The sequence below is a fragment of the Priapulus caudatus genome, unplaced genomic scaffold, assembly GCF_000485595.1.
Source record: "Priapulus caudatus unplaced genomic scaffold, Priapulus_caudatus-5.0.1 Scaffold744, whole genome shotgun sequence".
Lineage (NCBI taxonomy): Eukaryota > Metazoa > Priapulida > Priapulimorpha > Priapulimorphida > Priapulidae > Priapulus > Priapulus caudatus.
Window position 1 is genome coordinate 102,207 of NW_014577805.1, and position 26,699 is coordinate 128,905.

General features: G+C 45.8%; 1 protein-coding gene across 1 annotated transcript in view; it reads left to right on the top strand.

The window, feature by feature from the left end:
• Positions 1-26,699, top strand: part of LOC106813241 — a 45,704-nt gene that overhangs the window by 8,356 nt on the left and 10,649 nt on the right. The window contains exon 2 of the mRNA XM_014817331.1: positions 18,333-18,515. Within this exon, the coding sequence (XP_014672817.1) occupies positions 18,333-18,515 (183 nt within the window). The remainder of the gene's footprint in view (positions 1-18,332; positions 18,516-26,699) is intronic.

The window sequence follows — 26,699 nt, forward strand, 5'->3', positions numbered from 1 at the left end:
AGCGCCGCGACGAGAGAGAACGAGCTGCGCCGCGAGAGAGAGAGAGAGCAGAGCAGACGAGATGAAGTGAGAAAACGAGAGAGAGGAGAGAGAGAGGGAGAGGGCGAGAGACAAAGGGGAGAGAGGAGAAAGAAAGAGAGAGACAAGCTAAGCAGAGAAAGAGTAGGGAGAACGAGAGAGAGAAGCAGAGAGACGAGGAGAGGAGAGAGAGAGAGAGGAGAAGAGAGAGAGAGCAGAGAGAGAGAGAGTAGAGAGGTCTCAGCTGATTAACAACTACTCTCCCTCCCAGTTACGGAAGAGGAGAGAGAGAGAAGAGAGAGAGAGACGACGCAAGCGAGAGCGACTCGAGAGCAGAGAGAGAAGAAAGAGAAGGAGAGAGAGAGAGAGAGAAAGAGGCGGAAGAGAGAGGCAGCAGAAGAGAGAGAGGGAGAAGAGCAGTAGACAGGACTACTCCTTCGGTGCCTCGCGTACCTCCTCATTCTGACCGTGCCTTCTTCGTTGAGTTTCCCTATTTATGTATTTCATAACTTTAATTACTTACCCACTACTTTCCAACCATCCCCGTCTTACTTTTCCGCGAACTGGCTTTGGAACTTCGCTTTCTTATTTTTCGAAGCAGAGGAACCATTAAAATATTAAGTCATCCATAATTTTGCGCAGTTTGCCCCCCCTCCTGTTAGAAAATCCCGGCTACGCTACTGCCTACTGGCTCATTTTCGCCGAATAGCTATTTTTACTTCATCGTCTTATGTGCTATGCCTTGAACGTTCAGGCCTTTGTTCAAGCGCTCTGCATACTACTTCATCATTCTCTATTATACGCTTACATAATGACACAATTAATCTTTATTGAATAACTAATCCGCAATTTCTCGCAAAATGACCGCTCCAACTGCACGCACGCATTATCACTGCATTATACGCATACACGCATACACGCGACGACGCACACACGCCAATCAGCATACACGGCTATACGCGATATTATATGCGACGATACACGCATTACACGCCACACACGCGCATACATGCATACACGCATATACGCCACTATTATGATGCGCATACACGCATACACGCACACACGCATATACGCATACAACGATACACGCCATATTTATATGGCGCATACCGCACACACGCAATTATCTTACGCCGTGCAACGTAGTCCACGACCATCGTAATGTAAATTTGTTACGTCAAGGCCGTATAGAGCGGACTAGTTGCATGGTGGTCGGCTCTCTTATCTGCGCCGTATACGCTCGTCTGGTTCTGCGTTCAATCTAGCGCCGACAGTGATTTTATTTTCGGAGGCCCATCGATATCGAAACGTGGACTCGGACACGCATCCGGGAAGCTATGTGGCACACAATGAGAAACAACATGGAAAGATCCAAATCCCAACAATGTTTGCATGTCTTGCCAGCGGCCCTATTCTTTTTTTTTTAACGTTCGAGCTAAACAAGAAACGGATGCATTAGCGTCTTGCAGATTTTCGACATTTTTTCCTACTAATAAAAGTGACAAGATTACATTTGCCTTTTCCTTATTTTCTTTCAATTATAATTGATACCATTTCTTTTAAAGAATGCAATTAAAAATGGCTCGAAATCGGCGCAAGAAATGCAATTCTTCATCCGCACACACAACCGATGCGTGTAATCTTGAGCGATCAAAAATAGATCCCCTTTGCGCCGAAACATGCGACTTTTGAAAAAAAACCGAGTTGCGCCCATGCGCTTGACAGTTGGCAAGTTTTCCATTACTGTTGAACAACAAAGAACCGGATCACTTTGCACTTGCCATCAGGTAAACGTGCCGTCAGCCGTCTAAACCGCACGCAGATACAGGCAGGCAGTGGCTCAGTATTTATTTTAAGCTGTCGCTTCGCAATGCGCGCCGCAGGACGTCTCGAAAACACGCGACGGCTAGATTTGACCTGTATTTATGTCGATGGATTTTTGTTCCATGATTACATCATGAAAACCGAACTCATCTCGGAGCCTTTCTCGTCAATCAATAATCGGCGCAGCGGCTGTAAGCGATATGAAGATCGCGGTTACTTATTTTATTCTTATTATTTTATTAATAAATTAATAAAATAATAAAAAAATAATATAATACTACTAATAATAATAGAGGAGATGTGGGAATGTGCTACCTTGTAGTCTGCTTTAGCACGATTAAAGGGAATCGAGAAGAATCGAGCAGCCCAACCTAATGCTAAAGATTACTAACTAATAATGATAATAAATAATATAAAAGCCGAATTCTAATAATGCGAAAGTTACCCTGCGATGAGAAAATCCGGAAATTCCGGAGAAATGCTTTTGAATGCGAAGTAAACGGGCGTAGGTCATTATGCTAGCGCATACACGTCATTTTAGCTCAAAAATAGGTTCAAGGGTAACATGAGCCGACAAGTCCACCGAGATCCGATGTTACGACCCCTCAAAGGGAACGACTACTACGAGTCTTATGACAGCAGCGCACGCCGGGACGCGTGGCTCGCGCCGTGCCGCGCCGCGCGCTGAATACAACAAGAAGAAAAAATATGCGACGACAGAGAAGAACAGTAATTCACCCTTACACAAGGCGACATCTTATGAACATTTTAGTACCTATAGAAGGACATTCCACCTGTGATTGACTCGCATGCGACTGATAAAGAACAAACAACGACACGCACGCCGGACAAATGTGAACTATGGTGAACTAGGAGACATGAATCGAAACTGCCGCGATTCCCAATGACTATCTAGAAGCTTCTGGCTGCCGTTCTCACGCAATAGAGAAGGAAGTCTCACCTTTAGTGTCCATAAAAATTCTGGAGAAGGACACAGGATTGCCCCACCACCATCGTTAATAAGGCTTGAGGACAGATTGCGGCCACGCATTCCTCCAGTTGCATAAATACGAACAAGTTTCCGACAGAAAGGACAGTTTCTTACGGTGCTGACAAGCATTCCCGGACGCTGTCAGCACCACTTGCTCTCATCTGCTGCTCGCTGCTCCGTTTGCCGCCGGACACCGCGCGCCTGACTGAGGATCTGCCTCGCGACTTGCTGGCCCACTGCTGGCTGGCAGCTGCGACTCCACGCTCGTAAAATATGAACCGCCATTATTTAACCAGTCCGCTGGTCTGCTATGCTGCCCTGGTGTCATAAGATAATGTATGTATTATTGTCTTCGTATTTACTGTACGTTTGGCCTGCGCAGCCACTTAGTGTATTGTATGTGATTGCAATATTGATGCTGTTCATGGAAAAAAAATAGCAGTAAACCGTAGCTAATTCTGGGGTAGTATAGCATAATACTGTGTGTGGCTTAGTGCAATAGCCACGTATCTGTTGATACAAGACGAACCTGTCACACACTATACGATTACACGCTGCCTATTACACGGGCTCACAAAGGCTACCGGTTAGTACACACACTCACGCACGCACACACTCACGCCACGCACGACACACTCAAGCACGCACACTCACGCACACACTCACTCACGCACGCACGCACTGCACACACTCACGCACCGTTACACACCACGCACCCACACATCACTCAGCACGCACACACTCAACGCACGTACACATTCACGCCACGCACACACTCATGCAACCCACGCACACGCACGCACGCACTCGCACACCTCGCACGCACTCACGCACGCACACACACACTCACGCACGCACACACTCACGCACGCACACCGTCACGCACGCTACACACTCACGCACGCACACAACTCACGCACGCACTCACGCACGCACACACACACTCACGCCACGTACACACTCACGCCACTCACGCACACGCACACACTCACGCCAGTCTCTCTCTCTCTCTCTCTCTCTCTCTCTCTCTCTCTCTCTCTCTCTCTCTCTCTCTCTCTTTCTCTCTCTCTCTCTCTTTCTCTCTCCCCATACCATTCCGACTCTCTCGCCATATATTTTGTGAGATTTATGACGTAAGTAACCCTCATTGAAACCAATCAATCGTTTCAGCAGGCATTCAGAAAACCAGCTTAATTATGTAATGGGGCCGACGATATGTGCGCTTTAACATTTCTTTCACTTTCGCCTCGCAATTACCGTGCGCTTCTGTACGCAACATGGCTGCCCACAGATTCCATGTTTTGCCTGTCTTGACAGCCACCGTCGACGTTTTAAAACTTAATCAAGCTAGCCGATGACAAACTGCTGGCAATGCGCTAACATTTTCATTTCGAACGAAAATTAAATCGCAGTAGATAGCAATCTTTTTAATTATATCGCACGATGTGCAAATTCGATTTTGTATATTTGGGGAAATGGAATTGCGGAGTAGCAGTAGCTTTCGTCGGTGGAGATTGTGAGTAATTTATAATCACGTCAACTGCCACGTACTTAGCAGTGATTCCACCAAGATTCTGCAAAAAGTTCCAATTTTGTCGAATCGCAAAACTGTAGGAGATTAGTTATAATAATTTAATAATACTAAAATAATATAACAAGTTATAGAGTGTTATCGGTAACGCTGCAAAGGTCTGAACGATACGAATTATGTAAGCGTAAGCGAATAGCAGCAACCTACGTAACGTGGGCTGAGGGAATGATGCAGATCAGTGGATTCGTCTGATGTTGCCACCGAGAGAGCTGTAGCGCCGAGTAGTAGCAAACGTCTGAAAAATGGCGGCCATTTTGAATTTTTAAGTGACATAGGACTCCTATGGAACTACTTTTTTAAACACCCGGGTCGTAAGTCACTTAAAATTCAATTTAATTAACCTTCCAATTCAACTTAAAAAGTCAATGAAAAATTTATGATAGGAGTGGGCATGAGAATTTTGGTGCTTGCCTCACTATTTGAAAGCTTATTTCGCTTTTCTGCTGGACTACATGGCGCTGCCGAAGTCAACGTCGCGAATAAGTTGAAGTTGGCGAGACAGAAACACATGCTCCAGTGTACGATCCCTACATCTGCCCCAATCCTCATCACTTCGTTTAAAGACAGATGATTTTCCGATTTCCTAAACTGGCGCCGTATTCTATTAGCATAGCTCAACCACAGGATAAAAAAAAACCCGGTGAAGACTTTTAGCACAAACAAATGAACACTATACATAGTTCAAAAAAATGAGGGGGAAAGAGATGGGGTGGCTTACAGCTTATTTTAAAAGCACTGCGGATTTTATAACCATAATAAATTCGAACTCGTAGGGAAATTAGGAATTGCGTGACGCTGTTTGCGTGCTACCTTCGGCAGTGTTTTGCATCTACACCGACTTTCGCGTGGCCGCTAAAACTCTTGCGTGCACCTCTCAGAAACTCATTCGTAATGACGAAAACATTTCCATACAAAGTACCACAAAAACCTAGAGAATCGGTTCTAATAGCGCCTGCCATTTCAACGCTACTGCGCAGCATCGACAGATGGCGCTGCCGGCGCAGTACGGGTAACAATAAAACCAGAAATGCCCGCGACGTGACTCATCCAGCAACACAAGCAACGTGTGGTAGCCGAGGCAGGAATGCTGGCTGCTACACGACATCCGACACTCGCAGCACATTGTAGCATGCGGCGGGAAAGTGGGGGGGGGGGAGGAGGAAGAGGTTTAAAAGCAAATTCACGCAACCCGATTCTGTAGCTAAAAGACGATATCCGTGAATTCGCCCCCGCCGCCATCTTCAGATATAGACTTGTTGGCGTTCGCTGTTTTTTTTCTGAACAGGCTACGAAGCAAGATTTTAAAGAGTGCGCTCGTACGAACGCACTGCCAAAAGCAAGGAACGATTTTTTCGTGTGGGGGACGGTGTTCACATGGAAGATTTTTCGACCAGACACAGTATATGCAGTGGGTTTCCCTCCCAGTAGTTGGGAAAATCCAATAAAAAGGATCACTTGTGATAATGGTCCATCGCCGTTTTTTCACGGTGCGCAAAAACAAGAAAAAAAGTTGTGGCGGGCTGCAACATGTGTTTGTCGCGGCGCACCACCAGTTGTTATAAAGTATACATTTAAATTATAATGCAAATTCAAAATAAAAATGAAAAAAAAAACGTTTTTGACATTTGTGGCCTTTTATTGTTCGCTGGAATCAAAGTACATCAACAACCACGAAAAATTTAGTAATTTCCTGATGTAAATTTTAAAATATGGCTGAAAAATGTTACGACCGGGACTTTCTGGACACCGGCTGCGTTTACACTATCGATTTTTGTCAGCAAATCGTAGCGATTTCAAGTGCATTCCAACTTGCCCCCGACTGGACCCAAGTGCATTCCAACTAATCGGCTGAAATTCGATTGTGTTGGAGTCGGAGTCGAAGTCAAGTCGCTGAGTTGGAGAAATAGAACATGTTCAATTTTGCACGACTCGGACGATTTGCTGACAAAAATCGATAGTGTAAACGCAGCCTCCGGAAATGCGCGCGCGCGGTACGTGGACGTCAATCTAGATGAACGATCTATTGTGGAGTAGTCGGCGTGGAAGAATGCGGTGTTATCGCTATGAATTAATTGTGTTATTTGATAAAGTATGGCGACAATCGGGGCTGCCTCCACAATGAACACGAATTATCGCAAGATGAATTATGAAGTGTATCTGCTCTGATTCGCCCGCAAATTGAGTTCGTAGACGATATTTCATTATTGCGATTATAAAAATTGCGTTGTTATTTATTAAGGAAACAAATTACACTCGTAAGATAGAGGCGAGTTTATTTAAAAGGTGATACAGCAGTATGTGCACACTACCAGTAGCTCAACGTGTTAGAACATGATCTAGCTCACTATAAATATTTATTGCATCAAGCTCTTTCTCTATATAACTTATATTAGTGTTAGAACATACTGTATCTCTCTATAGCTCAGTGTTAGAACATACTGTATCTCTCTATAGCAGTGCGTGAGTGTGTGCGTGCGTGAGTGTGTACGTGCGTGACTGTGTGCGTGCGTGAGTGTGTGCGTGCGTGAGTGTGTGTGTGCGTGCGTGAGTGCGTGCGTGAGTGTGTGCGTGCGTGAGTGTGTGCGTGCGTGCATGAGTGTGTGCGTGCGTGAATGTGTACGTGCGTGAGTGTGTGCGTGCGTGAGTGAGTGTGTGCGTGCGTGAGTGTGTACGTGCGTGAGTGTGTGCGTGCGTGCGTGCGTGAGTGAGTGTGTGCGTGAGTGTGCGTGCGTGAGTGTGTACGTGCGTGCGTGAGTGTGTGCGTGCGTGAGTGTGTGTATAACGGAGCTTGTGAGCCCGTGTAATAGGCACGTGTAATCGTATAGTGTGTGACCAGGTTTGTTTGTACAACAGATACGTGGGCTATTGCACTTAAGCCACACACAGTATTATGCTATAACCACAGAATTACTACGGTTACTCTATTTTTTAATGAACAACATCATATTGACAATCACATACAATACATAAGTGGCTGCGCAGGCCAACCAGTAAATACGATACAATACATACAATACATATCTTATACACCAGGCACATACAGACCAGCGACTGGTTAAATAATGCGGTTCATATTTTACGAGCGTGGAGTCGCAGCTGCCAGCCAGCAGTGGCCAGCAGGTCGCAGGCAGATCCTCAGTCAGGCGGCGGTGTCCGGCGGCAACGGTAGCAGCGAGCAGCAGATGAGAGCAGTGGTGCTGACAGCGTCGGGATCTGTTAGCACCGTAGAACTGCCTTTCTGTCGAAACTGTTCGGTATTTATGCAACTGGAGGAATGCGTGGCCCAACTGTCCTCAAGGCCTTATTAACGATGGTGGTGCAATCCTGTGTCCTTCTCCAGAATTTTATGGACAACTAAAGGTGAGACTTCCTTCTCTAGCGTGAGAACGGCAGCAGAAGCTTCTAGAAGTCATTGGGAATCGCGGCAGTTCGATTCATGTTCTCATAGTTCACATAGTTCATATTTGTCGGCGGCGTTCGTTGTTTGTTCTTTATCAGTCGGCATGCGACATCAAGGTGGAATGTCCTTCTATAGGTACTAAAATGTCATAGTGTCGCCTTGTGTAGGTGATTACTTTCTTTCTCTGTCGTCGCATATTTTCTCTTCTTTTGTTGTATCACGCGCGCGCCACGCGCGTGCCACGCGCCCGGCGTGCGCGGCTTGTCATAAGACTCGTAGTAGTCGTCACCTTGAGCGGGTCGTAACATCGTTCGGTGCGACTTCGGCTCATGTTACCTTGAACTATTTTGACTAAAATGACGTGTATGCGTTACGCATAATGACCTACCCCCGTCTTACTTCGCTTCAAAAAGATTTCTCCGGAATTTTCCGGTTTTCTCATCGCAGGGTTCTTTCGCATTAGAATTCGCTTTATATTAGTTATTATCATTTAGTTATTAATCTTTAGCATTAGGGTTGGCTCTCGATTCTTCTCGATTCCCTTTAATCGGTGTAACAGACTACAGGTACACATTCTCCCACATCTCCTCTATTATTATTAGTAGTATTATTATTATTTTTTTTATTATTATTATTATTATTAATAATAATAATAATAATAATAATAAAGTAACCGCGATCTTTCATCGCTCACCGCTGCGCCGATCATTGATTGACGAGAAGGCCCGAGATGAGTTCGTTTCATGATGTGATCATGGAACAAAAAACGCATCGACATAAATAAGGCAAATCTAGCACGTCGGCGTGTTTTCGAGACGTCCTGCGGCGGCATTGCTAGCGACAGCTTAAAATAAATACTGACGCACTGCCTGCTGTATCTGCGTGCGGTTTAGACGGCTGCGGCACGTTACCATGGCAAGGCAAAGTGATCCGGTCTTGTGTTCAACAGTAATGGAAAACCTTGCCACTTCAGCGCATGCGCGCAACTGTTTTTTTCAAAGTCGCATTGTTCGCGCAAAGGGGATCTATTTTTGATCGGCCTAAGATTACACGCATCGTGTTGTGTGTCGGATGACAGAATTGCATTCTTGCGCCGATTTCGAGCCATTTTAAATCATCTAAAAGAAATGGTACAATTATAATTGAAAGAAAATAAGAAGCAATGTAGTCTTTCACTTTTATTAGAGGAAAAAATGTCTGTAAAATTTGCAGACGTAATGCATCCGTTTCTTGTTTACTCGAACGTTAAAAAAAATAGCCGCTGGCAAGACATGAAAACATTGTGGGATTTCTTTCCCATGTTGTTTCTCTGTGTGTGCCACAAGCTTCCCGATGCGTGTCCCGTCTCACGTTTCGATATCGATGGCTCCGAAAATAAAATCACTTCGCGGCCTAATTGAACGCAGAACCACGAGCGAGCGTATACGGCGCAGATAAGAGACCGACCACCAGCTAGCCCGCTCTATAGGCCTACGTCAAAATTTACATTACCGATGTGCCGCGTACCGTGCACGCGTAAATATTTGCGTGTGTGCGTGTATGCGCATATAATATGCGTGTATGCGTGTATGCATGTATGCGTGTGTGCGTGTATGCGTGTGTGCGTATATGCGTATATGCGTGCGTGCAGCTGAGCGTCATTTTGCGAGAAACTGCGAGATTAGGTTACTCAATAAAGATTAATTGTGTCATTATGAAGCGTATATATAGAGATTGATGAAGTAGTATGCAGGAGCGCTTGAACAAAGGCTGAACGTCGAGGCAAGAAATAAGACGATAAAGTAAAAAAGCCTATTCGGCGAAATGAAGCCAGTTAGCAGTAGCGTAGCCGGGATTTTTTAACAGGAGGGGGGGCAAAACTGCGCAAAATAGTGGATGACTTAATATTTTAATGGTTCCTCTGCTTCGATAAATAAGAAAGGAAGTTCCAAAGCCAGTTAGCGGAAAGTAAGACGGGATGGGTTGGAAAGTAGTGGGTAAGTAATTAAGTATGAAATACATAAATACGGGAAACTCAACGAAGAGCACGGTCAGAATGAGGAGGACGCGAGCAAGGAGGAGTAGTCTGTTCTCTCTCTATCTCTCTGCTACTTCTCTCATCTCTCTCCTCTCTTCCTCTTTCTCTCTCTCTCTCTCTCTCCTTACTCTTTCTCTCTCTCTCTTCTCTCTCAGCTCTCGCTTGTCTCGTCTCCTCTGCCTCTCTCTCATCTCTCTCTCTCTCTCTCATCTCCTCTCTCTCTCTCTCTCTGCTCTCTCTCTCTCTCTCTCTCCTCTCTTCCCTCTCTCTCTCCTCTCCTTCTCTCTTATCTACTCTCTCTTCTCACTCTCTTTCTCTCTACTTTCTGCTCTCATTTCTGTTCTCCTCGTCTACTCATCGATTTCTCTCTCCCTCTCCTCTCTCTCTCCTCTCTCTTTTCTCTCTCTCCTTCTCTCTTCTCTCTCCCCTCTCTCTCTCGCGCGCGCCTTCCTCTCTCTCTCTCGCGCGTCCTCCCCCCCCGACTCACTCTCTCTCTCTCCTCCTCGCTCTCCTCTCTCTCTCCCTCTCCTACTCCCTGCTTTCTCTCTCTCCTTCCTTTCTCTCTCTCTCTCCCTCCCCCTTCTCTCTCTCTTACTTCTCTCTCTTTCGTTTCTCTCTCTCTCCTTTCTCTCTCCCTCTCTCTCTCTCTCTCTCTCTCTTCTCTCTCTCTCTCTCTCTCTCTCTGTCTCTCATTCGGTCCGCCCTTCTCTCTCTCGCTCTCTCTCTCTCTTCCTCGCTAAGAAGAAAATGCGTAATGCAACCTATCAAACCTACTGACGACTGCATTGCCTTACGCGCTGCGCCGCGCGTGTGTGTTCGGTGTGTGTTGTGTGTAGTGTGTGTGTGTGTGGTGGTGGCTGTGTGTGTGTGTGTTACATCGCTGCGCATATCATATCAGGTTTAGCCAGCATGGTTTCGTAAACGTGAAGCTCTGCTGACCGTCCAGCACGTCTACAACTAGTCCGTCCTACTCATGCAGGCCTCTACGGCAGCCCCCTGTCGCTTGCATGTAAACAACCGCTAGACCGATTGCCAAATTATTCACACGCATTACGCTAATGTGAGCTACCAGGGTGACGGAAAAAGTGTGCGTCGACAGAAATCTGCTTATGGGACTGTCTTATTCTAAGTTACCGTGCCTATAGTTTGCGCAAGCATAATAGTCTGACAGAGAAATACAGAGATCATTCAAAACATCAAGAAATATCGTTCACTGCTGTAATGGTCGAATATATGGGGGCGTATGAATACTAACCCATATAGCGACGCGCCGATCACACAAGGCCGTAAAAGCCATTGTTGTCACATGAACCATGATCGTAAGAAACCCCCCGTTTATCACGGACTCTTTTCTCGACTGACTTGTACATTCACCATGCATGCGCGACCATTTTGCATCTTGACCGAAGATCCCACGATTCTCTGTTTTGCTGGGACCTGCTTGTTTCGCTTCTATCCATTACATGAAGATACGAGCGAGTGAAAATATAGGGGGTTGCCACCGCGACAGCCATCGACCTCAACTTGCCGCTGTCCTTGACTAATGCCTTGGCGGCTGGGTAAATGGCGCATAGCAGCTCTAGCATAATGACAGCGTTCTGGAATTCCGTTAGGTTTACTGTGTGTAGCGGGTCACGTCGTGGGTGTTGGGTTGTACGTTCTCCACGCTGTTGCGGCTTGTGCCTGCTGCTGTTTGGTTGATAGAAATAGTGAGCCGAGGGTAACCGCGCGAGCCGAGAAGAGCGAGAGAGCGGAGAGAGAGGACGGAGGAGAGAGAAAGGAGAGAGAGAGCGAGTGTGAGAGTAGAGAGTAGAGTAGAAGAGAGATGAGAAAGAGAGTGGGAGAAGAGAGAGAGGAGTGGAGAAATGGAGTGAGAGGGAGAGAAGAGAGATGGAGAGAGGAGAAAGGAGTGAGTGGACGAGAGGACATAACGAGCACGGCGAGGAGACGTAGAGCGAAAGGAGAGGCGATTACGAGACACGAGACAGAGACAGAGAGAGAGACAGAGAGAGCATGAGATAGAGAGAGAGAGTGAGAGAGAGAGAGAGAGAGAGAGGGATGAGGAGGGAGAAGGAGAGGAGAGAGATGAGAGAGGAAAAGAGAGAGGAGAGTGAGAAAGAAAGAGAGAGGAGAAGGGAGAGAGAGAAGAAGAGAGAGAGGAGAGTAGAGAGAGGAGGGAGCGAGAGAGAGAGAGTCCGAGAAGAGGGGAGAGAGAAAGACGAGAGGAGAGAGAGTAGAAAGAAAGAGAGAGAGAGAGACGACGACGAGAAAGGAGAGAGAGGGGGGGGGGGGAGGAGTAAGCAATACCAGAAATATAGAGAGCACGAGTGAGAAGAGGAAGGAGAGAGAAGAAGAAAGAGAGAGACGAGAGAGAGAAAAACAGAGAAAGAGAGCCGAGAGAGAGAGAGAGTAGAGAGGAGAGAGAGAGAGAGGAAAGAGAGAGAGGCAAAGAGAAGAGAGGAGAGAGTAAAGGCGAGAACTGCAAACAGAAAGACGATAGAGAGAGAGAGATGACGAGTCGAAGAGCGAGACGCGAGAGCGAATGAGCGAGAAGAAGAGAGAGAGAGAGCACAGAGAGAGAGAGAGAGGAGAGAGAGAGATGAGAGAGAGAGAGAGAGCGAGAGAGTAGAGAACGAGATGAAAGAGAGAGAGGTAAGAAAGAAAGAGAGAGAGAGAGCGAGAAGAGAGAGAGAGAGAGACGAGACGAGAGGAAGAGAGAGACGAGACCTGGAGCGTGAGAGAGGATGAAAGAGCGCGAAAAGAAAAGCAAAAAGAGAGAGAGAGAGAAGAGAGCAGCGACGAGCTGAGAGCGAGAGAGAGAAGAGAGAGACGAGAGAGAGAGAGAGAGACAGAGAGAAGAGCAGGAGAGAGGGAGAGAGAGAAGAGGCGAGAGAGCGATGAGAGGACGACAGGGAGAAATAGAATAAAGAGCGCGAGAGACGAGAAGCGAGAAAGAGAAAGAGTAGCAGAGAGATGAGAGAGAGAGAATGAGAGACTGAGAGAGAGAAGAGAGAGAAAGAGAAAGAGGAGAAAGAGGAGAGAGAGAAGAGAGAGAGCAGAGATGATGGAGAGAAGGAGAGAGAGAGAGGAGAGAAGAGAGAGAGAGACGAGGGGGGGCGTTATGAAAAAGAAGATTCGTCGTCTTATGTAGGTAGCTTAAACACTGTATTTGTGTCCTTTCTCGGCTTGCTTTCACTCACCAATCTCACTCACGATGCTCGCTCGCTGGCTTACTCACCACTCACTCACTCATCGCTCTCTCTCGCTCCTTTTTCTCTGTCCTCTCTCTCTCTCCTCTGCCTCTTTTTCTCTTCTCGCTCTCATCTCTCTCTCTCGTGCTCTCTCTCCTCGTCTCTCTCTCGCCTCTCTTTCTCTCTCTCTCTTCTCAGTCTCTCGCTACTCTCGTCTTGCTCTGTCTCTCTCTCTCTTTCCCTTGTCCTCTCGTCTCTACTCTATTTCTCTCTCTCTCTCCTCTTCTCTCTCTTTCTACGTTGCTCTCTCTCTCTCTTTCTCTCTCCCCATACCACTTCCGACTCTCTCGCGCATAATATATTTTGGAGGATTTATGACGTAGTAACCTCATGAAACAATCTCCATCTTTCAGCAGGCATTCAGAAAACCAGCTTAATTATGTAATGCGCGACGAATATATGTGCGCTTACATTTCTTTCACTCCTTTCAACTTGCGCCTCGCTTCCGTCGCTACGAGCAACATGGTGCCACCGATTCCAATGTTTTTTTTGGCCTGTCTTGACAGCCACCGTCGACAGTTTTAGATAAACTTAATTCAAGCTAGCCATGACAAACGCTGGTAATGCGCTAACATTTTCAATTTCGACGAACAACTTAAAAGTCGGCAGTAGAATAGCAATCTTTTTAATTATATCGCACGATGGCAAATTCCGATTTGTTCATTTGGGAAATGGAATTGTCGGAGTAGCAGTAGCTTTGTCCGTGAGATTGTTGAGTAATTATAATCACGTCAACTGCCACGGTACTAGCAGTGATTCCACCAAGAATTCTGCAAAAGTTCCAATTTGTCAGCATCGCAAAAACTGTAGCAGATTAAGTTTATAATAATTTAATATACTAAGATAAATATAACAAGATGTATTAGAGTGTTATCGTAACGCTGCCAAAAGGTCTCGAACGATACCAGAATATGTAAGCGTAAGCGAATAGCAGCAAGCCTACGTACGTGTGGCTGAGGAATGATGCAGACTCGGTGGATTCGTCTATGTTGCCACCGAGAGAGCTGTAGCGCGCGATAGTACAGCAAACTGTCTGAAAATGGCGGCCATATTGAATTTAATGACATAGGACTCCTATGAACTCGATTTTTTAAACACCCGGCTGTAAGTCACTTAAATTCATATTAGATTAACCTTCATTCAACTTAAAAAGTCACAATGAAATAAGATTTTTTTTTTTCATGATGAGTGTGATGGAGATATTTGGTGTATGCCTACTATTTGAAAGGTTATTTCGCTGGTTTCTGCTGGGACTATCATGGCGCTGCCCGAAGTCAAACGTCGCGAACTAAGTTGAATTGGCGAGACAGAAACACAATGCTCAGTGTACGCATCCCTACCATCTGCCCAATCCTTCATCACTTCGTTTAAGGACAGATGATTTCCGCATTTCCTAAATCTGGCGCCGTATTCTATTAGCATAGCTAACCACAGGATAAAAAACCGGTGAAGACTTTTAGCACAACAAATGAACACTATAACATAGTCAAAAAAATGAGGGGAAAGAGATGGGGTGGCTTACAGCTTATTTTAAAAGCACTGCGGATTTTTAACCATAATAAATTCGAACTCGTAGGGAAATTAGGAATTGCGTGACGCTGTTTGAGTGCTACCTTCGGCAGTGTTTGCATCTACACCGACTTTCGCGTGGGCCGCTAAAACTCTTGCGTGCACTCTCAGAAACTCATTCGTAATGACGAAAACATTTCACTACAAGTACCACAAAAACCTAGAGAATCGGTTCTAATAGCGCCTGCCATTTCAACGCTACTGCGCAGCATCGACAGATGGCGCTGCCGGCGCAGTACGGGTAACAATAAAACCAGAAATGCCGCCGACGTGACTCATCCAGCAATCACAAGCAACGTGTGGTAGCCGCGAGGCAGGAATGTCTGGTGCTACACGACATCCGACACTCGCAGCCCACATTGTTAGCATGCGGCGGGAAGTGGGGGGGGGGGAGGAAGAGGCTTAAAAGCAAATTCACGCAACCCGATTCTGTAGCTAAAAGCACGAATATCGCGTGAATTCGCCCCCGCGCCATCTTCAGATATAGACTTGTTGGCGTTCGCTGTTTTTTTTCTGAACAGGCTACGAAGCAAGATTTTAAAGAGTGCGCTCGTACGAACGCACTGCCAAAAGCAAGGAAACGATTTTTTCGTGTGGGGGACGGTGTTCACATGGAAGATTTTCGACCAGACCAGTATATGCAGTGGTTTCCCTCCCAGTAGTTGGGGAAAATCCAATAAAAAGGATCACTGTGTAATGGTCCTATCGCCGTTTTTTCACGGTGCGCAAAAACAAGAAAAAAAGTTGTGGCGGGCTCAAATGTGTTTGGCGCGGCGCACCACCAGTTGTTATATAATGTATACATTTAAATTATAATGCAAATTTCAAAATATTAAAATGAAAAAAAACGTTTTTTGACATTTGTGGCCTTTTATTGTCGCTGGAATCAAAGTACATCAACACCACGAAAAATTTAGTAATTTCTTGATGTAAATTTTAAAATATGGCTGAAAATGTTACGACCGGACTCTGGACACCGGCTGCGTTTACACTATCGATATTTTGTCAGGCAAACGTAGCGATTTCAAGTGGCATTCCAACTTCCCCGACTGGACCAAAGTGCATTCCAACATATCGGCTGAAATTCGATTGTGTTGGAGTCGGAGTCGAAGATCAAGTCGCTGAGTTGGAAAAAGAACATCTGTTCAATTTTGGCACGACTCGGACGGTTTTTGCTGACAAAATCAGTAGTGTAAACGCAGCTCCGGAAATGCGCGCGCGCGCGGTACGTGGACGTCAATCTAGATGAACGATCTATTGTGGAGTAGTCGGCGTGGAAGAATGCGGTGTTATCGCTATGAATTATTGTTTTGTTATTGATGTAAGTATGGCGACAATCGGGGCTGCCTCCACAATGAACACGATTATCGCCACAGATGAATTATGAAGTGTATCTGCTCTGATTCGCCTCGCAATATGAGTTCGTAGACGATATTTCATTATTGCGATTATAAAAATTGCGTTGTTATTTATTAGGAAACAAATTACACTCGTAAGATAGAGGCGAGTTTTATTTAAAAGGTGATACAGCAGTATGTGCACACTACCCGTAGCTCAACGTGTTAGAATATTGATCTAGCTCACTATAAATATTTATTGCATCAAGCTCTTTCTCTATATCAACTTATATTAGTGTTAGAACATACTGTATCTCTCTATAGCTCAGTGTTAGAACATACTGTATCTCTCTATAGCGCAGTGTTAGAACATACTGTATCTCTCTATAGCTCAGTGTTAGAACATACTGTATCTTTCTATAGCTCAGTGTTAGAACATACTGTATCTCTCTATAGCTTAGTGTTAGAACATACTGTATCTCTCTATAGCTCAGTGTTAGAACATACTGTATCCTCTCATGCATTAGTGTTAGAACATACTGTATCTTCTCTATAAATTAGTGTTAGAACATACTGTATCTCTCTATAGCTCGCGACATGTTAAACATACTGTATCTCTCTATAGCTTAGTGTTAGAACATACTGTATCTCTCTATAGCTCAGTGTTAGAACTGGGTGAGGCCGGGATGCTGGGGATGAGGCCGGAATGCTGGGGATGAGGTCTCGGGATCGCGCGTGCTGGGTCTGGAATGATCGGCATGCGGGATGCGGCGATGCTGCGTGCGATATGGACTGCTGGGGATGAGGCTCGGGTGCTGGGGATGAGGCGGGTGCTGGGGATGAGGCCGGGATGCTGGGATGAGCCGGAGATGCTGGGGACTGGAGGCCGGATGCGGGGGATGAGGCCGATGTGTCGGGATGAGCGCGAGGATTGGGGATGAGGCCGATGCTGGGGATGAGGCCGGGCTGGATAGCGGGATGTGGTGATGAGGAGGACTGATTGGGCGATGACTGGGATGAGCCGGATGCTGGGATAGGAGTGCGGGGATGGCCAGATGCTGGAATGAGGCCGGGATCGGAGAGCCAGCGATGCTGGGATGAGGACCGGGATGCTGGGGATGAGGGCGGGATGCTGGGGATGAGGCCGGGGCATGGGCTATGAGGCCGGGATGACTGCGGCAATGAGGACCTGGGATGCGTGGATGAGCACGCGCGCATGGCTGGGGATGAGCGGGTGCTGGGGATGAGGCGAACGGATAGGCGATGGGGATGAGGCCGGGATGCTGAGTGATGAGCCGGGAGTGCTGGGGATGAGGCCGGAATGTGGGGAGAGGACTGCTGGGATGTGGCGGAGGATGCGGGGAGTGGATGAGACCGGATGCTGGGGATGAGGCCGGGATGCTAGGGGATGAGGCCGGATGCTGGAGGGATGCAGGCGGATGCTGGGGATGAGGCCGGGATGCTGGGGATGAGGCCGGGATGCTGGGGATGAGCAGGGATGGCCTGGGGATGAGCGGGATGCTGGGGATGAGGGCCGGGTCTTAGGGGGTGAGCAGCGATGCTGGGATGAGCAGCGAATGCTGGGGATGAGGCCGGGATGCTGGGGATGAGGCCGGGATGCTGGGGATGAGGCCGGGATGCTGGGGATGAGGCCGGGATGCTGGGGATGAGGCAGCGGGGGCGTGAGCGTCACGTAGAGAGTCGCCGACGGCACATCGTAATTATAGTGTTTCCGCATCGCTTCATCTCGCTTCCCTTCTAACACATCAAACCCGCGCGAGGTAAGAGCAGCTGGAGCCTCTAATCCAAGATGGCGGCGAGCGCGTTCCTCGTCTGTAGCCGCGTCATCTGCTAAAAGACTGACGCACGGGTTCCAGGCGCTGCAGTTAAATAGCAACAAGTCACCGCCGCTATAATTGTTATTCTGCAGATTCATCCCCCGGTCCGCTTAATTGAGAGATGTCTTCCTTGAATATTGTATACCTTAATTGATTTATATCTGATTAGAATGATGACTTGATTGATTGATGGCTCGGTTGACCGATGGGCTGTATACCAGGTTGTTAAGTCGCTCAGTGATCGTTGGTGGTTTCGTGCGTCGTGGAATTTGGCTTCTCCTGCTGTTCAGATGATTGATTATCTGATTGATTTATGCATTACATTTGTCATCAATCAGAAAGCAACTCGACTGTGACTTTAGCGGCTTGTGGCGTCTCTCCCCCCCCCTTCTCTCTCTCTCTCTCTCTCTCGCTTTCTCTCTTTCTCCTCTCCCCCTCTCTGTCTCCATCCCTCCACATCCCTTATGTTCATTCTTCTCTCGTTCACGCGCAGACACGAAGAACTGCAAGGAGTGCGACGAAGCGCTGAGAGAGCTCGAGTACATCGATGACGACCTGGACAAGTACGGCATCGAAATGATCAAAATCAACAACATCGAGGTGGCCGCTGAGCACGGGGTTACTACCTTTCCAACCCTCATCTTCTGGCGTCGCGAGGATCCCATCCTCTACGAAGGTAAAGCTCATAGCTTATAGCTACTATATTATATATATTATAGCTTACTCAAGCGCTCAGCTTACAGCGCTTAAATATATATGTATATCTATCAAGAGTCCATAATAGAAGACTATAGATTTATCTTAGATAGATCTTATTTATATCTATATATAGCTATATGTATATATATATATATATATATACATATAGCTCATATTCACATGAATAACCTGCGGTAGACTGTGTTAAACCGCAGTTTAGCCGTGTATTTTAATGTGTGTTGTGCTAACATGTGGTGTAAGTGTTGGTAACGTGTGGACTAAAGCACAACGCACACACCCGAGCAAAACACCTGAACGTGGAGCAAAACATGTTTCGCTCGATGTTCGTGGCTGTGTGCGGATTCCCGAAACAAAAAACATTGCTCAGCTAAGCGTGTTTTCGCTGAACAAGCAATGTTTGATTCGCGGAGCGTGTTTTCGCGCTGAGCGTACGTTTTGCTCGGTGTGTGCGTCAATCGTTCTGCTACACAGCGAAACGCCACAAGACGGTCTCCAATCAATATCCGTAAAAATGATTACATGACACACAAAATTGGATGTCCATTGATGGCTATTTTTGATGTCATGTGACAGCGGCGCTGTACGCAGTGTTTCTGTATGTTTGCTCAGCTGTGTGCGCTTGCTCGCCGAGCAGAAACGCGAAACGCTGGAAAAACAAAATTTCCCGTTTTGCTCGGTGTGTGCGCTAGGCTTAGGTGCGCTAGGCTTAGGTGTGCCGCTAGGCTTAGGTGCGGCTAGCTTAGGTTAACCGAGATATAAAATTGTGTGAGCGAATATATATATATATATATATATATATTAATATTATATTATATATAATTAGCAGGTAAAAAACACGCTATAGAATAAGATATATGAAATATGAATCTTAAAAAATAGGTAAGAATTTTTTGTAATAAAATAATGTGTGTGCGTGTGATATGATATTTGGGCTATTGCGTGTATTATGTGAAGAACTACACGCACGAATGCGTTTTTCCCTGCGCTTGTTGCAATATGCAGCAACCTGGCAGTGTATTCGAGTGATCAGTATTATCCTTGTTTCATACAATGACATTTTCATCACATATATAAACATAACTTCTCCGCAAGCTCGCGCCATATCTACATGCACTTGAGTCGCTAGTCCGACCAAACGTCACGGCGTTACGAAATTAAACAATAATTTTAGGCAAATGCTTTTGCCCACCGTCTAGATTTATTCCATACGCGGCAGCCCCAATGCTAAAATTTCCAATTAAAATTTTTCGCTTCTGACGCGTGCCCGAAAACTGTGACGTCCTTCTCTTTCGATCGTGAAAATAAAAGCGCAGTCTAATGCGAGGGAGGAGGGGCAGGCTATTATCCTAATTAATAAATAACCTAATCTCTACCGTGGCGGAGCCTGGCAGTATTGATAATGCCTGTCCAGTCGGATTGCGTGTCGCAAGTTCGTATTAGCGTGTACTGATGCTAAGCATCGGTTCACACGAGGACCTCGTATATTATGAAATACGGTATGTTTGCGAAAATACCGAATCTGAGACAAAAGGTGCGTTCACACTGGCCGGAATTATGGGATGCAACTCTCGGTTTTTGCATCCCGCTCGAAATACCGAGATTTTTACAAGTGTGAACGCAATATCTCACTAAGATCGACGCTCTAAATAGCGCGCTCCAAATCGCACTTACCGACTGCGCTATTTGGAATTAGCGCGATTTGCACGGGCGGGGCGATGTTATCGCGCTCGGGGATTAGGCGAGATATGTTCTTGCTGTGTAACAACGACACTAATTAATCTCACTATTATCTCCGCTATTAGCGGGATGAGCATCGCGGTTTTTCTTGGTGTGTGAAACGAGGGGTGCGGTCGCTCCTTTAAATACGCGACCAGAGCGTTGACACACGCTGATTCGCGGCTCCAGAAATACGGTATTTGCGAGGCTGGGCGAGTTTGCTTAGAACAAATAAACAATGTGAATAAACAATGCAATGCGCACGCAACTGGCCGAATAAAGATACGTAGACTGGTCGCGCGCTCGACAAGTTCCACTCGCATTACACTCGGAACTGTGCGAGCGCGGATAAGACAGTCTGTAAAATAAGTCGGCTTCAGAAATACCGGTATTTAGCGCGTTCACGACGAGGAAATGCGCGTCCAAGAGATCCGGTAATTCTCTCAAGGCACGGACAAACTTATTCGGGGTCCTGGGAAGCGCGTAATTTACATCAAATACCGATCTGTTTAGATACCGTATTTCTTGGACCGCGCATTTTCCCTCGTGTGAACGCTAAATACCGGATTTCTTGCTGGGATTTCGTGTGAACGCGGCTGCTATTACGAGCTATTTTTGCGTGCGTAACTATTTGTAGCGGCAGCGTGCATCGACGCACTCGCGCTTTTTCTTTGAAACAACGACTCCACCGGCTTGCGCATGTAGACTACGGGGCACATGTCAGCACTGCTCGCGTCTCGTGCGTGCGTTTACTGACTTTGCGCAGACGAATTCGGGATAGTGCTCACTCACTCACGTACGCCGATGTAGTATAATATACATCTCCATTATGACCAATACCCCCCTTTTACATTGCGCATGGGCAATATCTATATCTGCCCTGGTAGACACGCCCATTTCATTGCGTAATGTAGATGGGGCGTTTATCAATGGGAGGGTGGCTACGATGCAACACCGGTCCCGCGTCCTTACCACGCGGGTCAGCATGCGGACAGCAGCAGCCACACAGTGACGTCATAGATGCTGTTGACGGACAGATAGATGTGTGCGATTAGGTCATACTCATTAATGATAACCGATGCTAATGCACGCTACTCACCCCACATTATGGTAGGTATGTGCCACTGCGAAGTCAAAAATGAGGGGCTCTGGAACTAATGTTTGTTGAATGTGGTATGCTCTGGAACGAGATATTCTTAAAAATGCGATGCACTGAAATGAAAGTTTAGGGTGAAAACGGGGGGTCTATCCCGCGGCACATACCTACCATGCAATATATATGGAGTGCCCCCCCCCACGGGGCTACTTCTCTCTGCGTATCGTATTCGCGTTGTTGACATATTTCCTGCTTCACCTGATTGTTCGTACAATTTGTTTTTTACCTACGCTATGTAAAACCAGACGTCACGCCACCCAGTAAGTATGTAAACTGTTTTTCACTGGGTTTTCTCGCACCTTTTCGTCGCGGGTTGTGAACGAGACGGAGCCGAATTTTTTAATTCACCCGGCTGTGGACACGATGGCGCTGGCCACGACGTCTATAATAATATAGCATCTAACAATGCGAAATATATATCTACATATCCTCTATTATATATTATATATATATAATATATTATATATATATATATATATATATATATATACATATATATATATAATTATATATATATAATAATATATATATATATGTATATGTATAGGCAGCTACCAGTCGAGCGATATTGGAGTCGCAGTGGCAGCGCCGATGATAAACTGTGTATGCATAGTTGTAATGTCTGACAGGCGTACGTCTGTGTGCGTGGCGGCTATGCTTGAAACCACGACTATAACCCGGTAAACTCGTCTGCCAGTTAGTAGTTAGTACTGTCAGTCGCTAGCTCTTGCTCACGTATGGCGAAACGTTATAGCACGTAAACATGGATACCGTCTCAGCGTCCACAATGTGTGTATTGAGCATTAGTTCAGCCGCCAGTGAATAGATTTAGTGTGTGCGCATGGCTCCGATATGAAAGCATTGATCAATATTCATAATTCTGCATAACTAGGCAAATTCGAATGACCGCGAAGTTTTTGATTGGCTGATCACGCACCAAGAACAGCTACGTCAAGGTGGCTCACAGACGATAACTTCGAGAGAGTGACACAGCGCAGAGTGGCGCCACCACCGGAGATTGGTTTGTTCTCTGTGAGTATATACGCTATCAATTAGTTACGGGTGTTTAAGTTTAATAAATGATATCGGATTATTAGGATGGTTACTGTTGGCAGCGGATGGAATCTTTATCCGAAAGTCAAATCATCGTTCCGCGTTTTCCCTGGTCGATTTATTTCTCTCGCGATGTAATGTTGATGTGGGGGGTGTGGGGGGATCGCAACAGCTATATATGGAAATCACCACGATATGTTTATATTTTTTAAAGCCGCCGGCGCCCTATTATGTGAACGGCACGTGAATGCGTATAGTATTGCAACGTAAGGCGTAGCATAGCATCACGAATATACCACATCAGCTGCGTCAGACATATTGAATGACAATGACTTGAAGCGAAAGGAAAAAATATTTGTTTTTCGTAAAACAGGACCGCCGTTAATAAATAAAGAAATCAGATGGTAATCGGATCCATCCATACCCCTTCATCCATCCATCCATCTATCCATCCATCCATCCATCCATCCATCCAATCCATTCCATCCATCCATCCATCCATACCATCCATCCATCCATCCATCCATCCATACCATACCATCCATCCATCACCATGCCATCCATCCATGACATCATCCATCCATCCATCCATCATCCATCACGCATCCATCCATCCATCCATCCATCCATCCCATCCATCCATCCATCTATTCATAATCCATCATCCATCCATCCATCCATGCCATCCATCTATTCATCTCATCCATCCATCCGCGTCCGTTCCATCGCATCCATCCATCCATCGCATCCACCATCCATCCATCCATCATCCATCATCCATCATCCATCCATCCTCCATCCATCCATCCATCATCCATCCATCCATCATCATCCATCATCCATCCATCCATCCATCCATCCATCCATCCATCACATCCATCCATCATCCATCCATCATCCATCCATCCATCCATCCATCCATCCATCTCATCCATCTCCATCATCCATCCATCCCATTCCATCCATCCATCCATCCATTCCATCCATCGCATCCATCCATCCATTCATCAATCCATCCATCCATCTATCCATCTATCCATCCATCCATCCACGCCATACTATCCATTCTATCCATCCATCCATCAATCATCCATCCACCCATCCACCCATCCCATCCATCCATCCATCCATCCATCCATCCATCCATCCATCCATCCATCCATCCATCAAACCATCCATCCATCCATCCATACCATCCATCCATCCATCCATCTTCCATCCATCCATTCATGCCATTCCATCCATCCATCCATCCATCCATCCATCCATCCATCCATCCATCCATCCATCCATCCATCCATCCATCCATCCCATCCATCCATCCATCCATCCATCCATCCGTCCGTCCATCCATCATCCATCCATCCATCCAATCCATCGGCATCCATCCATCCATCGCATCCATCCATCCATCAATCCATGCATACACCCATATATCCATCCATCCATCCATTCATCCATCGCATCCATTCCATCCATCCATCCATCACCATCCCTCCATCCATCCATGCCATCCATCCATCTATCCATCCATCCATTCATTCATACCATCCATACCATCCATCATCCATCCATTCCAATCCATCATCCATCAATCCATGCATACACCCATATATCCATCCATCATCCATATCATCCATCATCCATCCATCCATCCATCCATCAATCCATCCATCCCTCCATCATCCATCCATCCATCCATCTATCCATCCATCCATTTCATCCATCCATTCATCCATCCATCCATCCATCCATGACCATCCATCCATCATCCATCCATCCATCCCTCCATCCATCCATCGCATCCATCCATCTCATCCATCCATCATCCATCCATCCATCCATGCCATCCATCTCCATCCATCCATACAATCCATCCATCCATCCTCATCCATCCATCCATCCATCCATCCATGCCATCCATCCATCCATCCATCATCCATCCATCCATCCTCTCCATCCATCCATCCATCCATCCTCATCCATCCCATCTCATGCCATCCATCATCCCACTCTCATCCCATCCACCATGCCATCAACCTCCAATCAATCCGCATCACACCCATACGTCTAATTCCAATACGTCCGCCCGTCCGTCATTCAAACGTTTGTTGCTGACACATGTTCCTATGTTCACAGCTACGAAGGTAGGCGACAAGTTGTGTCAGAAGGTGATGCCTAGCTGGGAGTCGGTCGGAGCCGCTCTCGATCATAAGATGAGGCATTGGCAAGGTTGACACTGAGATCAACCCTGAGCTCGATGAGTAGTTGGCGTGAAACAAGTGCCAAAGATCGGTTTGTAAGCATCAAGCCTATGTCTATCTACCTATATCAGCGGTTAATAATGACAGTTTATAATTATTACCCTCCGGCCACATGTACCTCGCCAACGTTCTCAAAGCAGGACATACCCTAGCGCAGCGGCCATGTTGGGTGGAGAGAATTCGATCTTACATATTTCTTTCCGTCCAAATTAAGAATTTTCAAACTTACGAACGTCAATAATCACGAACGATAATTATTTGATTGTCAACATAGATCATGATTAATCTTCATACACACGAACCGAAACCCTTGCGTTCGAAACCAAAATGCCGCGCTCATTTTATTTAAGTTTCCGAGTTCGCAATGGATTGCTGAGCTAAAAAAATTCGTTGAAAACTATGAATTCATATTTATCTTGTGTATAAATCCAACGAATACGAACAAAATCTAAGTAATTTCTTGGATGCAACTCAAGATAAATAAAATATGAAAAATGAAAAATATGATAAAAAAATATGAATTCATAATCATAAGAAGTATAGATGTTGACGTTGACCTTCCGTCTTTCAGCTTCCGCCAGGGCAAGATGTCCTGTACAACCGTAACGAGTTTGACAGCTCTAGTCTGCTTGCCTTTGCCGGCAAATGGTACAGGACAGTAAAGCCGGAACGCGTGCCCCGCCGATCGGCAGGTATGATAGCGCGTCGCCACTCAGGCGCACCTGAAATATTGATATGTCGTGCGTCAACTGTAAGCGCTGCAATGTCTGGCTGTAATTCTTCCGCGTGTATTAAATCTCCGATTATGACATCCTACAGGATTTGATCACAGGTAATGGTAGCGGAATATGGCGCGAGTGCAGAGCATGCGCAGATTGAGGAATCATGAAAATTTCGCGAGTTAATAGCGATCATGACGGCAATAGATCGTTATGCTGTTTCAAGGATGACACAATAGTCTGATGAGTATAATATTTTTTTTAACTGGTACTAACTAGGCTCATGATATGAGCTGCCAGATAGAAGCCAGATTAATTATCCAATCCAATAACCCAGTGATGGCCTAGTGTTACAACCGCAGCGCGCACCTGGTAATCTCCAGGTAATTTTTTGCATCTAGTAGAATTTTTGCGATGCTACCATGTGTAAACGTTGCCGAGTCGTCTACGATTCAGTATCTAATTTAATGATAATTATTCTAGTTATTGAATATTATTGCTTATGGTTCAGAGAGCATTAGAACTCGCATCAGGAACACGAATCTATGCCGATTTTGGCTGCAAACAGCTTTTCCGCGTTTTTTATTTTTCATGAAGTTTTTACGCACAATTTTACGAGTGTACTTTTTATTCGAATTCATTGCTCTATGTCCTATACGTCACACGTATAGATAGATGTGTTGTTGTGCACGAAAAATGCTTTTTCTCATTTATATCACTTGCCATTTTTCACGAGACGTTTTTACTTTTTTTCGCAAAACGTTTAACTGACCATCTTGTTCTAAATATATATATATATATATATATATATTATATATATATATAATATATATATATATATATATATATATACACATCGCGTTACGGTCGTTGTACATTTTTATGCATATTACATCATGTTATCACGTTTTCTCACGCTGTTTTAACAAACACTAAAACATTTCGGAATCTTATCCGGTATCACTGTGTGTGCTGTGTGTGCGTGAAATGTGCGTGTGCGTTTAACAGACATGTAACTAAATATAGGCGAAAACCGCTGTGCAACTTATAGGTCCGTTATTTCTTCTTCGCCTGCTGTGTGATACACTCTATCGGTGTATAACGTGTGCGTGCGTGGCGTGTGTATACTACCATGTATACTACATGTCGTTACTCACGATTGCATTATAACGTAGCGTGAGCATCGTTAGCGTTGCGTGCGTGTCGAGTAGATAACACAGCTTTTGGTGACG